Source organism: Podarcis melisellensis, assembly GCF_964234715.1.
Source record: "Podarcis melisellensis genome assembly, chromosome: 8".
Taxonomy (NCBI): Eukaryota; Metazoa; Chordata; class Lepidosauria; order Squamata; family Lacertidae; genus Podarcis; species Podarcis melisellensis.
This window is the reverse complement of record NC_138540.1, coordinates 74,499,246-74,509,500: the sequence shown is the minus strand read 5'-3', so window position 1 is coordinate 74,509,500 and position 10,255 is coordinate 74,499,246. Positions and strand designations below refer to the sequence as shown.

The 10,255-nt window shown below is 43.2% G+C and overlaps 1 protein-coding gene across 1 annotated transcript; it reads right to left on the bottom strand.

The window, feature by feature from the left end:
- Positions 1-553: 553 nt before the first annotated feature.
- On the bottom strand, positions 554-9,204 carry LOC309376380 (uncharacterized protein). The gene is made up of 4 exons (XM_081922680.1): positions 8,812-9,204; positions 4,159-4,311; positions 3,333-3,467; positions 554-1,022 (listed from the first exon to the last, which is right to left on the bottom strand). The coding sequence occupies exons 1-4, from the start codon at positions 8,987-8,989 to the stop codon at positions 943-945; spliced, it is 546 nt and encodes a 181-aa protein (XP_081778806.1). The 5' UTR covers positions 8,990-9,204; the 3' UTR covers positions 554-942.
- Between the last annotated feature and the right edge of the window lie 1,051 nt (positions 9,205-10,255).

The window sequence follows — 10,255 nt, the reverse complement described above, 5'->3', positions numbered from 1 at the left end:
TAATGGAAATGGTTTGCAAAATTGTGAAGATTAGTTAAAAGCGTCATACAAAGACACATATATTGTGATAAATTTGCCCTGAAATGTTGACAAATGTTTGTGATTATTATTATCACAAATTGCTGCAGAAATGTGAACTGAATTTAAGATAGCAAAAATGAGAAGCTGAGGGGAACCAAATTCCATAGATTCTCCCCCCCCTTAGTGCCGTGTGGTCTTCTCTGTGTGCCACCTACACAACAGAGCGCTGCTCTTGAGGATGGTAAGGATGGGCGTTGGAGTCCAGCAACATTCAGAGGGCACCAGATCCCCCATCCCTGCAGTGAATAGCATCTTCACCCATAGCATTCTTTCGTAATGGCAGCTCCACCACCAAGGAATGAGCTATTTGTTTTGCCCTGCTATCAGAATAATAGAATTGTAGAGTCAACCGAGTCCAGCTCCCCTGCGATGCAGGAATCATAGCTAACCAATCCCTGTGTCGTCACATGATCATCTGTAACTCATTGCTTTGGCCTTTGTTTGATCAAGGAGGTGGAGAGGGCTATCAATCTTCCATACAAACCAATGATTTAATAGCAGGGCAAGGCATTGAAGCAGGAAGAAAAGAAAGGAAGAAAAAAATTGTCTAAATACAAATCAAATGAAGAAGAGACCTGGGAAAGGGTCGTTTCTTCTTCAGTGCTGCTGAAATGCAGTAAGCTGCACGTGGGTTGTTCAAAGATTCTGATCTCACTAAGTCCAGTGGGTATGTACTTGAAGGTGTGCTGGCAGGATGATATCCAATGCAAACAGTGAATCTTGTGGCCCGGGTGTGGACATCTCCTCCATTTAAAAATGCACATGGTCAATGTAGATTCCAAGGATCCAGTGCCACTTCAAAAATGGGGGGGAAGCATACAATGCTTTCTTCTTTCTAGACTTTTGGCCTTTGGTGTCTGATTACCCTTTGGGAGCCACCTGTGAGGAATAAGCTGTTGGTTTCCAGAGGGAGAGCTGGTACAGCACCAGGCTGAATATCCCTGGGAGAGAAAGAGAGAGGTACAGAGATGAGTGGGCATTGGCATGGGTTGTCAGCATGGTACCTGTGGACACACATGGACTCTCAGGAAGGGGGGGGGAGGAGAAATATGGTTCAGTACATACAGTGGCACCTTGGTTCTTAAACGTAATCTGTTCCGGAAGTCCGTTCCAAAACCAAAGTGTTCCAAAACCAAGGTGCACTTTCTCATAGAAAGTAATGCAAAATGGATCAATCCATTCCAGACTCTTAAAAAACAAAAAGCCGCAAAAACAAAAAAGCAAAATAAATAGCAAAAACAGACAGACTTCAGTGTTAACACCCAAAACGGAAGTGTGGCACTCAAAACAAAAGTGTGGCACTCAAATCGGAAGCGTAACACTCAAAATGGAGCACGTTCAGCTTCTGAAAAAAGTTTGCAAACCGGAACACTTACTTCCGGGTTCACAGTGTTTGGGTTTCAAGTTGTTTGAGTACCAAGTCATTTGAGAACCAAGGTACCACTGTATTTAAAGTAAAAAATCTATCAAATTCACACTTTCTATAGCAGTATGCTAACCCAAACACCACCACCCTCCAAAATTCACACTTATCCAAATTTTGAGATGCAGTTCTGCCACCGAAAAATATTTGCTTATCCGTAAGCATCTCCACGTTTCTTTCAGCAGGGGGAGGGGCAGGGGGTGGGACCCTGCAAGCACCAGAAAAATCCTCAGGGCTTGAGGTGTGGATCAATTCTCTCGGTTTCTTGTTTTCCAGTCATAAATTTGGTTATCCACATTTCACAGCAGTTTGAAATTTTCAAAAAAAGAATTTCTCCTCCTGAAAACCCACTTTGCATTTTAGTAGTTTTCTTGCAAGGTAACACATTGTTCAATGAGGTTTTGACTGGGCCATTTCCTCTAATATAAGGCATTTGCATAAATTGCTTTTACCATCTAGTCCAGCACCTTGTTCTCACAGTGGCTGACCAGATGCCTTTGGGAATCCTGTAAGCAGGACCTGAGCTCAAAAGTTCTTCCCCCACATTTGTGATTCCCAGCAACCAGCATTCAGAGGCATACAGTGGTGATACAACATAGCTGTTGTGACCAACCGCCACTGATAGACCTTTCCTCCATCAATGGGTCTGATCCTACTTTAAAGCCATCTAGGTTTGTGGCCATCCCTATGTCTTGTCAGAGCAAATTCCATAGTCAATAAGAGAGGGGGAGCCTCCCTTGTTCCTGACTTTTCAGCATGACAAGCCCCCCCCCCCCCGATGCGGAAACTCTGAGTCAAAACATGAGACCTGGTTACTCTGAATGTCTCCTTTCAGATACCTGAAAGACCACCTCCATCCCTCCAGATCTTCTCAGATGCTAAGATTGGCAGAGTTAACCCTCTTGGCAGTTCCTCAGATGTGCGCGGGTGTGTGTGTGGTCTTGGAAAGGGCCTTCTCTGTGGCAACCCCTAGCCTGTGGCATTCCCTCCCCACGGAGGTGTGTCTGGCCACCTTCATTATACAGGTTTCAGTGAACACCGAACACACCCCTTTACCCTGGCTTTTGACACTTGTTGTTTAGTTGTTTAGTCGTGTCTGACTCTTCGTGACTCCATGGACCTGAGCACGCCAGGCACTCCTGTCTTCCACTGCCCCCCGCAGTTTGGCCAAACTCATGCTGGTAGCTTCGAGAACACTGTCCAACCATCTCGTCCTCTGTCATCCCCTTCTCCTTGTGCCCTCCATGTTTCCCAACATCAGGGTCTTTTCCAGGGAGTCTTCTCTTCTCATGAGGTGGCCAAAGTATTGGAGCCTCAGCTTCATGACCTGTCCTTCCAGTGAGCACTCAGGGCTGATTTCCTTCAGAATGGATAGGTTTGATCTTCTTGCAGTCCATGGGACTCTCAAGGGTCTCCTCCAGCACCATAATTCAAAAGCATCAATTCTTCGGTGATCAGCCTTCTTTATGGTCCAGCTCTCACTTCCATACATCACTACTGGGAAAACCATACCTTTAACTATATGGACCTTATTTTTACGGCCCACCTGCTTTCTCTGATTGTAATTTTGTTGTTGTTTTTAAAACTGTTTTCAATACTGTGTTTTAATGGTTGTAACCCAACCTGAGATCTTAGGGAGAAAGTTGGAACCTCTATCTCTATATGAATTGTGGCCAGTTCTTCTTAGAGCAGACCCACTGGAATAAATTAACATGGCTAATGTAAGGCCATTAATTTCAATGGGTCTACTCTAAAGTGTAATTGGCTATAGGCCATTATAGCCAAGGACTATAATAGCCATTATAACCATTATAGCCTTTGCATTTACCTGTCCCCAAGCAAAGGGCGCAGACAACACAGCTTAGGAAATAAGCCCATTTAGCAGAAGGGTCCTGCAGTTGAGGCTCTGTTGTCTCGCGGACGGAGTTATCAAATACCACCACAGCGACCAGCACACAGATTCCTACAAGAAACAGTGGATTAGGGTCCATTCAAATATTATATTTGGTTAGTCCTGCAAATGCAACAGTGCTCGTGGTGAATGGATGATTTTCACACACTATTCTCCCTGGTATGCTGTGGTTCTTTATTTAGCTATCCAATTTATACCACTCCCTTCCTCCTAATGGAGCCCAGGACGGCAGGTTAGCATGTATGTATTCATTTATTGCATCTCTATCCCACCTTTTCCCTCCAAGGAGCTCAAGGTGGAATACATGGTTCTCCCTCTCCTCATATACTCTTCACAACAACCCCATGTGGTAGGTTCGACTGAGAGGCAGGGAATAATAATAATAATAATTTGGTGAGGGGGCCGAACAGCCTCAGCCCCTAGGAGCTAGCAGTTATGGCATTTAGCAGTTTGCTTTCGCCTTCTCCCTCCCATTCCCCATTTCCTCATGTGTTGTGTCTTTTTATATCAAGAGTCTGAGGGAACCGGCCATCTTAGAACTGGTGTTTGTAAGCCACCCTTGAGAAATTTTTTGGCTGAAAGACAGGCATAAATGCTATAAACAGAAAAATAAATGTCCTGTTTATGGAATGCAGTTCTCGAGTACTTGTGCTCCCCCTGCTCCCCGCCAGTTTCCTTGCTTTTGTCCCCAAAAGCAGCTACATCCCAGTTGGACACAAATGATTCATCTCGAAATTGGTACCTGAGGTCAAGCTGAAGACAGCTGCAATAGGGCCATCCATGAAAAAGTCCTCAGTGCAGTTCATCCAGTATTTCAATTCCACAGAGGACATTATGGCCAGAAGGGAAAAAAAGAGAGCCACGAGCATAAAGCTCCGGACGACGTCCAGTTTCACTAAAGTGGAATAAGAGACTTGTAAAAATAGCTGAGGGTTGTCCCAGGCAGCTCTTCCCCACCCAAACAACGGCACTCAGGAAACATGGAGAAAGTCTCTCCTCTCTGCAACCCAAATTCTGTGACTGGGAATAAAAGGATATGAAATTTATGGATGCCTCCAGATCATCAGTGTTTTTGCAGGAGAGACTCAAGAGCGTGCCACAATGTTACGTTGCGACAATTAAATTATAGGGCCATATTCACGCCATGCTTTTAAACTACAACAAAAACACTTTAAACAGCCATGGCTTCTCTCCCCGCGCCTCTCAGATTTCTGGGAGCTGTAGTTGGAAGGGTGTTGGAAGTTGTCTGGAGACCCCATATCCCCCTCACAGAGCTGCGCTGGTTCAGCTGCTATGGTCGCAGAGAAAAATGAATAGTGGACTTCCTGTTTCCGGCGGTGGAAAATGGCTGATCCCACGCAATCGGACCTCAGCCGTTCCGATAATTCAGGGCTGATATGGGGGTAATTAGCCCTGGCAGCCTCCCCGGGGCAGAGGAGGACTGTCTCAACGACGTGCGGTCTGCCCCAGATTGCCGATGTGGCAGACGGCAGGGGTACTGGGTCACGGAGCTAGGGACGGCTGACACTCCTGCGACGCCACCCCATAGCCGGACGCATCTGTTTGGGAAAATATAAAGATTTGGAAAACAAACAGACACGCTCTGAATTGAAGAAGCTGGAAAAAACTGCAGTATGTACAGTCTCTGGTGCAAAAGATCGAACTTCAAAGAGATCCTCATCATGACATTTGGAATGTGGAGGGGCTTGGTATGTAAAAAAAACATTCTTTTATCCTTAATATCAACAATCCGTAATGCATGCCAAGCCTCATTAAGAACTTAAATTGCTCTTCAAAAAGTGAGTTCAGATGGACTTTCATATATAATTGGGATCTACTCGCAGCCACTACTCTTCTAAGACCGGAAATGTCTGTTAAAGATGAAAACAAAGGACAAAGGACAAAATGGCTTCTCCCACCACATTGTTATTGAATATCTGAAATACTTCCCTGATTAAGAGAAACAGGAGCTAACGGATGGTTGGTTATAAATACTGGAAACAATATTACATATACAACTGTTTGCAAAAAGATGTTTTTTGATTACGAGCGAGAGAGAGGGCTAAATGGATGTCTGGCAGCCCCCTCTAGGGGCCGGAGGGGGGACTAGGAGGATTCCAAAGGCCAATTGCTAACTGTCTGATATATGGCTACATTGCAAACAGTCTGTTTAAGATAAATCAACAAGGAGGTTACAGAAGGAAATTTCTCTCTGTTTCTTTGATAACACCTGGACAGGAAAGATGAACGATCTGGGAGCTGACAAAATAACAACTCTCAAAGAGCTGGACAGAACTTTGAAATTGGATGCAATGAAATGAAGTGGTGCGATGAAAAAACAGCTGAAGGAGTACAATATACGGACAAATCTGCACTCAATAGGAAAAAAAAAGTATATGTTTTCTGACATGAATGAGGATCGTAGAACCAGAGTCAAAATGTGGAGGGGGGAGCCCCGAATCAAGTTTAAGATATTAACAGATGCAAAGGAAAGAGGGGGCTTTGCCCTGCCAGACTTAAGGCCGCAGCTATGAAGCCGCAGCTTTCTGTTGGCTAAAAGATTGGCTACTTCTCGAAGACACTGACGTGTTAGATCTGGAAGGTTTTAACAATGCTTTTGGTTGGCATGCATATTTGTGGTATGACAAAGCTAAGATAAATAAGGCCTTTAAGAACCATATTGTCAGAAAAGCAGTGTTTAATGTCTGGACAAAATACAAAGACTTATTGGAAAATAAAACTCCAAGGTGGCTTTCACCCTTGGAAGCTAAGGCTTGGAAAAGACCCAATATGGAAGCCTACTGGCCAAAATATTGGGAACTGTTAGAAAAAGATGGGGATAATTGGAAATTGCAGAGTATGGAGAAAATGAAGGATAAAGTGCGAGACTGGTTACACTACGCTCAGATTAAGGAAATTTTTAAAAGTGACAAAAAGCTAGGATTCCAGGTGGAGAAATCGAAATTGGAAACAGAACTGTTAGAACCTAAGACTAAGGTACTTTCAAGAATGTATAATTTGCTGCTGAAATGGAATACGTAAGACGAAATGGTTAAGTCGGCTATGATAAAATGGGCACAGGACATTGGGCATAACATTATGTTTGAGGACTGGGAAAGGTTGTGGACCACTGGGTTGAATTTCACTGCATGTAATGCTCTGAAAGAAAATGTAATGAAAATGATATACAGATGGTACATGACCCCAGTTAAACTTGCCAAAATATACCATTCGTCTGATAATAAATGTTGGAAATGTAAAGAAAATGAAGGAACATTCTTCCACCTCTGGTGGACTTGCCCCAAAGTGAAGGCCTTCTGGGAAATGATATATAATGAGTTGAAAAAGGTGTTTAAATATACCTTTACCAAGAAACCAGAGGCCTTTCTTCTGGGCATTGTCGACCAGAAGGTGTTAAAGAAAGATAGAACATTTTTCATGTACGCAACAACAGCAGCAAGGATACTACTCGCTAAGAACTGGAAAACTCAAGATCTACCCACACTGGAAGAATGGCAGATGCAACTGATGGACTATATGCAACTGGCGGAGATGACTGGCAGAATCCGAGACCTGGGAGAAGAAAGGATTGAAGAAGATTGGAAGAAATTCAAGATTTACCTGCAGAAATATTGTGACTTAGTGGAATGTTAAGAAGGATGCTTGGTTATAAATAATTGGCCATCATTAAAATAGATTAAGAATTGATGATAAGAGAGATTAAGAGAAACAATTAGTAGGAGAATTATTTTACGGTATTTTAGCAAGTGATTATAAATTTGGAAATAAGATGATAATTTGCTTGACAAAAATTTATTAAAGATGTAAATGGGAGCGGGAGATGTGAGGAAGTTCAAGGATATTATGAAATTTTGTTAAAACAAAGTATGAATGTTTATTGCTATTGTATTCTTTATTCTAAAAACTTTAATAAATATTTATTAAAAAAAAATGTGGAGGGGGGAAATTGGACATGGAATTATGAATAACATTGAGGAGGATGAGAGGCATGACTATGATGTTGAATGCGCTTCGAAATTCAGACCGTGGGAAGTCAAAACAAAACTATTACAATTTGGAAGACAATTGGACCTTTTTATTTTAGTTTTTTATTTTTATTGGATTTGATTTGATATGTTAATTGGATGTTTTTATTGGAAAATTAATAAATGCTTTTAAAAAAAGAGAGAAAGATGAATAGCGGAATAATAATGGCAACAGCGATTTGCAATGACATAGTAAAGCACTTTCTGCAATAAAAGCACCTTTGATTGTATAATAATAGCAAATGTCGATCATATCAGTTAGTCAGAGTAAACATGGGCAGGATCCAGTCAGGGATGTATAAGGAATGATCTTAATCCAGCTCATGTGCTTTGAACATGAATAGACTGGCCAGCCCATTCTGTTGAATGGCAGAAGTTCCTTCAGAAATGTTTGATTCTGCATTGTTTTATTGATGTTTAATATGCTGTAAACCGCTTTGAGATTTTTCTGAAAAATATAAAGTATAGAAATGAAAATAATAATAATAATAATAATAATAATAATAATAATAATAATAATATCCTAAAAAATCTGTACAAAAAACCCCAAGCAACTATAAAACCCAGAGAGTCAGTCTAAGAGCCTTCTGGGTTTTCCTTTTCCATTTGTTTATTTGTTTGTTCTTTAAAACAAATAACAAAAACATTTTTAGCTGTATCTATGAGGGAAGCCATCTTTCTTTTCTGTCACAAGTCACTAGGACCCTCATACACAAATAGCAACACCCTAGAGGTCCCGGGCCCTAAGGAAGTCAGATTAGCCTCAACCAGAGCCAGGGCCTTTTCAACACTGGCTCCGGCCTGGTGGAATACTCTGTCTCATGAGAGCAGGGGCCTGCAGGATCTGATTTCTTTCCGCATGGCCTGTAAGACAGAGTTGTTCCAGCAGGCCTTTGGCTTGGTATCAACTTGATCCCCTCCCCCTCTTTCCCTTTTCCTTTCTCCTTCTGTGATGGAACTCCTATTTGGGGACTTCCCTGGCTTTTTTCTGGCCCATGTAGGGCCAGTCTGGATAGTTGGCCTTGGTGAAGATTTGACGTTTTCATCCCCAAAAAGTTTTTGATTTGAGTTTCTACTGAAATGAGGCTGCATTTTAATGTTGTACTTAATCTTGTTTTTAAGTTGTATTTTAATCAATTGTTTTAATACCTGGTGTTAGCTACTCTGAGCCCGGTCTTGACTGGGGAGGGTGGGGTATAAATAAAATTTATTATTTATTATTATTATTAGTAGCAGCAGCACCCATAGTATGTGTGGATGTGGAAAGAGGAATTCAAAGCCTGAGGGAAACAACAGCAGCAATATCTGTTGAACCCAACGTCACCCAGCCCAACCCAGGCATACTGTACTTTCTCTGATGGCCAAGAAACTGCAGCCGTCTTCTGTGCAGGTGGTCCATAAACCAGTGTATGAGGCTTCCAGAATATCTGTTTGGTGCACTGCCCACCCAGAGGATGCTTGAGCAACCAAGAGAAGCACAAAACTAATGCAGGAAAGGAGGCAGCTAATTCCCCTGTAGAGAAGCATGGTGGGGTTCCTTCTCCTGATCTTTGGCGCTGGCAGCAGCCTGAAGAGGCTGGGAGGGTAGTTATGGTGCTAGCAAGGTCACCCCAGGAGGCTCCAAGGAGATCACTGAGATCCAGTTTCCACCGGACAACGTGCTCCTCAAACGGTTTCTACTGGATTCCTCTGTTCCGTTCCTTCAACTGAAATGGAACCTTTGAACTGGGTGGGAGAGAACCTTCCTCTGGACCTTCCTCTGAACCTTCCTCAATACTGAACTCTAGAAGTTCAGTATTGGACGAATTTGTCCATTTCAGTTCCCCTTGGCTTCTCGTTTCTTCTGAGCTGAAGTTCAATTCTCCACATTTCAATGGATCAGTTTGTGACTCATTTACTGGACTATAGTTCTCTTGGAAATTCAACCAGGCAACTTCGTGTGAAAGGCTCAGGATATGCAGCCTCCTTCCCTCCCTCCCCCCTTTTTTTGCAAACACATTTCCCTGAACATAATGCATTTTTTGGTATGTTATTTTCACACTTACCCCTAAGGTATCCATTTTTAAATTTTTTATTATTATTATTGGATTGGAGAACTGCATTGCAGCAGTTGGAAAAGTGAGAATTTTGAAGGAGGTTGTATTTCTGGCTACATATTGTTGTAGGGTTTTTTAAAACCACTTCCGAACTCGAGAGGAGGTGGAGTTGTGGGCTTCACACCTTCTCCATGTGCACAGGGACTGGCTCTCAGCCTCCGCACGATTGAGGGGATCCCTGGCTGCATCATCCCCTGTGGGGGGGGGGGGCATGGCTTGCTCAATAGCACACTGGCGCGGCCAGGGATCTCCCTCTTTTGCCGCCTCAGCTCATCGGGTTTAGCTGCCTTGTTTTCTCCGTCTGTTTTTACGTGCTGTGCTTAAGGGATTTTTGTGCTTTCTCGAGTGGCAGTTGGGCATTGGTAGGGGTATTGTCATGTAGATGAAGGGGGGAGGAAGCACCATCACCTCCCCCGAATATCGAAGGGTAGTCCGGTAAAGGATTCCGGGGGGCATGGCCCTGTCCGAAGCCTATGGAGGTGAGGGCCTAAGGCATGCCCCCGAGTCGTGACCCCAAGGGAGTTCCTAGTTGATGTGCATCAGCAGGACTCCCCCTACTGGTGATTAACTCTTCCCGGTCTTCAAGAATTCGGGCTGAAGCCGGATATTCGGTTAGGATCAATGCCTAAGCCAATACCGCTCATTCCTGTAACCAATAAAGTTGTGGCCATTTTTTGCCCATTAACCTAAATATTTG